The sequence below is a fragment of the Halyomorpha halys genome, unplaced genomic scaffold (assembly GCF_000696795.3).
Source record: "Halyomorpha halys isolate HHAL.00 unplaced genomic scaffold, Hhal_1.1 Scaffold518.1, whole genome shotgun sequence".
NCBI lineage: Eukaryota > Metazoa > Arthropoda > Insecta > Hemiptera > Pentatomidae > Halyomorpha > Halyomorpha halys.
In genome coordinates, this window is record NW_027110901.1 from 591,790 (window position 1) to 598,092 (window position 6,303).

The 6,303-nt window shown below is 32.5% G+C and overlaps 1 protein-coding gene across 1 annotated transcript in view; it reads right to left on the reverse strand.

Annotated features, from left to right (window-relative positions):
* Positions 1-3,067: 3,067 nt before the first annotated feature.
* Positions 3,068-6,303, reverse strand: part of LOC106683789 (chaoptin) — a 421,009-nt gene continuing 417,773 nt past the window's right edge. Inside the window, exon 8 of the mRNA XM_067048991.1 lies at positions 3,068-3,528. Coding sequence (XP_066905092.1) covers positions 3,227-3,528 — 302 coding nt within the window. The 3' untranslated portion in view covers positions 3,068-3,226. The remainder of the gene's footprint in view (positions 3,529-6,303) is intronic.

The following is a 6,303-nucleotide window of genomic DNA, read 5'->3' on the forward strand; positions in this document are numbered from 1 at the left end:
TCGGGATCGAATTCGGCTGTGGCAGATAATTATTTATTCTGTTACTGTAGACGTGAGTCAACTCAGTGGGTTCTGGAGTATTTGTATTGAATACTAATACACTTCAAAGTTTAAGAGTTATCTGTCTTCAGGGCTTGTCAAAATGAAATAATAAATATAATAGCACAGAGCGGAGTGATTCAGTGCCAAGGCACTGTGCTACTAAGGGCTCGGGTTCGAATCAGGTTCTAACAGATAATTATTTATTCTGATACTATGGCCCTGAGTCAACCCTCGGGGTCCATCCAGCGTAAAGTGGGTACCCTTAGTTGGGAAACAATCTGGCAGTCGAGTGTGATGCTGACAAAATCAGCTCATTGCACAACCGTTGGTCTAGTAACAGTACTTCCTTACAAAGTACTGGACCCATAACCCTTTATGGGGATCATTAAATTGTTGTATCTGACTGGGGTACTCTTTTCTGTTTTTGAATATATTTTTTTTTCGCAGCCCAATACAATTTGACTCTTCCTCTTAGTTGGTCCGCATCTTGCTCAACATCCTGCAGACCAACACACGCCAAAAGATGTCCCCATCCATGTCCACCATGTTGCATAAAGGACATTTCGGGGAATCTACGATGCCTATTCGATGGAGGTGTTTTTGGAGCAGATCATGTCCTGTTTCTATCCGAAAACTTTTTGAATATAATATTATCTTAATTTAATTATATTTGTATAACATTATAGTCAGAAATAGATTGGATTTTTATTAAATTAAAACATTTTTTGTTCGCTAATATAACTACTACCCATCCTCGTTCCTGGCAAGTGTTGTATTGTGTATATATACACAAAAAAAAAAAAAAAATTTCATCCATAAACTCAATGTTACTCGATAAAAAAGTTGAATGAGATGGCGGATACTGACAGAGAGCGGATGGCGCTCCATTAAGAGCCGGCTCTGTAACTGATGGGCGCTGGCAGCGCTCACATCCTAATCCTGTTTTATAGTAATTAGTGCCCAAGCCTTTAGCCCTACTTCTTCTTAAGCAAATCTGTCAAGTCTGAGCAATCAGGATCACTTTTCGATATAGTCCCTCTAAACTGTTTACCTTATCCAAGTCTTAACACAATCTGACATCCCTTCCTGTTAGTTTTTACCGAACATCCTTATGCTGCTACCATAGCAGCAATCATGAAGAATATTTTGAGTTTTACAATATTGTTATCTACTTTTGAATTTTAAATATTTTCCTAGAATAGCTTCTTAGATTTTTATATGCTTGTGACGAGTTTCATAAATAACATGTTTAATGTTGTCTCAATACTTGATGATATAAAATAATGTATGAATTTTCAGTATAGGGATTTTAAATTTAAAGGTTGATTTGATCATTAGAAAAGACAAATTGGACAGTAAACAAAAATACAAGGATGTTGAGAAATAAGGGGTGATATAAAATAAAATTAAAATTATTTTATTGAGTGAGTCATAGTTGATTGTTTAGTGATTAATGATTTATCCCGGTCATTGATTATATTATTTATTATCAAATCAGGTAATCCTGAAAAATAACTAATTTTAAACTTATTTGCACTGAGTCATTCTGAATGGAATACTGCCATAAGCTATTTTGTAAATTTCTTCGTCAGATTAAGACGAAAAGTTTTTAAATTTCATTCAATTATCGCTAGATGTATAGTAATTATGATCGAAAGTATGTGAATTTAAAGGAGAAGAAGAATCACGATTGCTAACGTTTCGACCCACATCTTTTCAAAATAAAGTCAAAAGAATCGCAGTGGATGCTCCTAGGTTTGTAATCCGAAGACTGAAGCCCAGGCTGCTGCAGGACATCCTGTTATAAATCCTATATTTATCAATCCTATTATTGGCATTACTTCTCTTTTATTTATTTTTTTCTCTCTTCATTATTTTTCTAAATCAACTTTTTTTTCCCCATTAGAGGGCAATTTTTTGTTATTTTAGGTGTATGAATGTCGTTATTTTTGTATACTTTTCTCTCTCATTAACATTTATTATTTTTATCTAATTATATTACCTTAATTTTTTTTATTTATGATTTTGTATATAGTGTAAGCAGTGTCTTTTGTAGGAGAGCCCTTACGTAATCAATTGTTAAAAAAATTTGTGATTTATATTAAGCATGTAATGCCCATCAGGCCGATCTGGTATTCGACCCACAGTGTAGTAAGAAACTTTGATTTGAAGGAGATGGTCGAAATCCAATTTCTTTGGGTACATACCCACCCATCACAAGAGCCCTGATGAAAACCTACGTTGTGAGTCGTAACTCCGGCAATCAATAAATAGTTGAAAGCGAGTATTGTTCTTATCCCTGTCTATCTCCTTCAAATATAGTAATTATATTTTTATAATAAATTAATTGGTATCCGTTTAAGTCTCAACACTCTTCATTACATCATCAACAGTCCAACGTTTCGGCCAATTCGGCCATCCTCAAGGATAATCTTGAATATAATATACACCATTTACACCTTAACTACCCTATTTTGTCAGTATCAACACAGATAGGTTCAAAAATCAAAAGTTTAAAAATTAATGAAATTGTGACAAAATAGGGTACTTTGTCTTGTAATTAATGACCTGGGCAGAATAGCCTGCAAAATGTTTTTTAAAGAATTGGATGTGAGGAGTAAATTTATATTTTAGATTGTCCTTGAGGACGGGCGAAATGTTGATGATGTAATAAAGAGTTTTGAGACTTAAATGGATATTAATTTATTTTAAAAATAAATACTAGTATCGAGAAATTGAAAAGATTATATATATAGTAATTATAGTTTGTTAGTTTCACTAATCCACATGCATTGAAAACAGGAAGAGCTGTTTATTTTAATAACCAGTAATGACCATGGTAATTATTATCAAGTTATTCAATATCAGTCAAATAAAAAAAAGGAGCTGTTGCTTAGAGTGCAGGTCAGAATTTTTTTTTTTCATCAAAGGTCAGTGGGAATTAAGAACTAATTATAAATGTTTGAAAAATACTTAGTATAATACAAAAGTTGATTTTAAAAATTGAATATTAGAATCTCTCTTTGTTGTGTACAAATTTGTAGAAAGTTATATATTTGAAAATGGTTTATGTATCATACAACAAAGTATACAGCTTCAATTAATGTATTTCCAAATTCAGTTGGTCATTAGAATATTCAGTCATTGAGTGAGAGAAGAAGAAAACCTTTTAGACAGAGCCGCATCAACTAAAGGCAAGAACTGCAACGATAATGGGAAGGAGGAGCGGGGGCGGGAGACCGGAGGCGGCCGAGAGTGCACTGGCCTGGCAGCTCAAGTGCTCCGGGCGGAGGTCGAGGAGTGCCGTCCGGCGCCCGTCCCGGTCCCGGCAGCTCGCCTCGCGGGCCGCCCCTGTCAGCCGTGCGCTGATCTCTGGGTCTGCTGTCTGGATCAGGAGCGACTCTCGTAGCCATCGCCGCAGCCAATGGCCCAGCCACACCAGCGAGCAGTCGCAAGTCAGCGGGTTGTCTTTTAGAAGAAGTCCTCCTGTGCATAAAAACAAACTTATATTGCAAACTTAAAAACTGCACATATGCATTAATACATTGATTCAGAAAGTGGGCGCTGCAGTGATTCAGGGGGACAGTGATGGCTACAGGTGCATTTGGGGGCGATGAATAACTACATGTTGGGACGGTAGGACAAAAAGTTTGGGAACCACTGCATTAATACATAACATAATAAATATACCATCTTATAAATTAATAATAGGCATAAATTGTTATCATTCTGTCCCCATTTCCTCTAGATCGCCAATATTATTGAACATTATATATTCGAGTATAAACCAGAAAATAACCGAAATAGGTCACGTGTTTTAATGCAGTGCTACCTGCAGAACATATTCAAAGTTGAATGGTCCTCTGATAAATGCGTTATTCAGAGAGGATTATAGGAACTATCTAGAATGTCAGTAAAAGTAGTATAAGTTTGAATTTTAAAATGTTCTATTGGATGTTGAATCGTTAACCTATTTTCTAACTTATTTTTTTTTACCATCTAGCTGGTCATTTCTGATATAGGGAGTGAGTCATTTACTCCAATAATAGGTAACCTAACGACTCTAACCAGAGTGGGATGATCAAGTTTTCATTCCAAGAATTTCACAAAATAAAAGTTCGGCGCTGTTGTAGAGTCAAGGCTACTAAGTTGTCGCCTCAACCCCCTCGGTTGCGAACAGCCTGGCTAATATTACTTTTACTGCCTTCCCTAAATGTATCACCAAAGTTGGTTTTAGTGTTACAATAATATTGACACATATTATTGATTATTGACACATATTATATTATAATAATGACATATATTATTCCCCGCCGCCTTATAGTACGTATACTTCATCTCTTATATTGACGTTGCCATTTTATATACCTGTTGTCTATTGAATGCCAGGAGAAGTACTGAATTATCCAAAATGATTTGTATCAATTCAAATCAGTTGAGTCCTAAAACTATTATCATTAGATTATTTTTCCTGAATTGAATTTGTTCGATTTTGATATGAATCATTCAATTCAGTCAATTTTAGTAAAATATAAAAATTGTAAAATATAGAAATAATTATTAAATGTTATAGGACAATTATAGTGTTAAACTAGTTAAATAGGACATATTTAATTGACTAGATTGTGTAATTATTAATTATAATAAATCCATATGCGACTGTAATACTAAAATTAAGATTGTCCTTGGATCGGCCGAAACGTTGGACTTGTAATATGTTGTAGTAAAGAAGGTTAGGACTATTTGGATAACTTTTGTTATTGTTGCTAAAAAAATATAAATATAATTTAATACTATTGTTGTTTCTTGGGTATCGCTGTCCTTTTTCATGGTTATCATTCCTGTACGAAGAACTAGCAAAAACAGGGAAATTTCTTATTATACAATAACAGTTATCCACCTTTTTCTCAATACTTTTACTTCTCTGCGTTCCACAACATAATACAATTTAAAATAAAAATATTCTTTTTTTTTCTCCCTTATAAGGCAGATTCTCTGGTTCTCTCGACCAGTAAATTCCGGTATCTCTTTCATGATATATGTACAAATGTTATTTAAAGACGAAGTTTTGGTTGGGCTCCAAATAATTGTATTCTGACCCCCGGGCTAGCTAAAAACTCATAATTTATGCTCCCTTTTTTTACTTGAGGGTAGATTATGCAGATTATTCTGAAGGTAATTTGACGTCGAGCGGGGCCAAGCGGGACGAGAATATAAAATAAAATACACTAAAACAAGGAATTAAAAATTATAAGCTAGTTTCATACAGTCCATAAAGAACCAACTTGTTTAATTAAGACTAGTACTATATTAGCTTGTTATAATGGAATATATGTTATAGTTGGATAATGTGGCAGCAATTTTTCTATTTCATAAGTGTATTATTTTTAATTAATGGATGAGAAACTTAATTTTGTAAGGCAAAAGTAAATTTTAGTTTTATATCTTTACCTAAACAATATAAAGTTTATTATGTGTAGTTTCTTCCTCGCTGCTAAAACTGAGACGTTAATAAAATATCTCTTTGGCCTTGTTTTATTTTAATTTTATGCTCCCATTGAGTTCCAAAGTCAATTATACCAAGAAATTTACATGCCAAATTTTGACTGTATACTTTTTCATAAAATTTATATTGAAATATCAATTATTTTTCCAGTAAAAGAAGATTATAAATAGTAATATTTGAGATTAACAAATTGAATCAAGAATACTATTAGGTTCAGGAAGGTGGAATTGAAGATTTTTCAAAATATATTTTTAATTTTGGTTGATTATTTATTTATGTATCTCTTTAAAAATACTTGATTTAATTGTTTATATATTTTAAAATGCCTTATACTGAGCGGCTTAACTTATCCAATAGCTTAAGTATTTTTAGCCATATCTGTTGAAAGACAGGGAGAGAAACATTAACGACAATAAATTCTACGTTCTTCATATTTATATACATTTTTCTTGAAAATGAAATAGTTGATATTTATAATAGTGATTGATGACTAACTGATTAATATATTAATAAAATCGATTAGTGATATATTAATAGTGGTTTATGCAGACTTGATTTTACTTCTAGGTTTTTCGAAATTTGTTTATATATGGTAAAGTCAGAGACTTTAACGATTAATTTATTTATTATTTATAAATTGATAAATATATATGTATAAAATCTAACTTCGAGAATCGTTTAATACATGATTTTTTTCAATACTATATTTTAATATCTATGTGCATCAAAATATATTTATATTATATATATCGTAA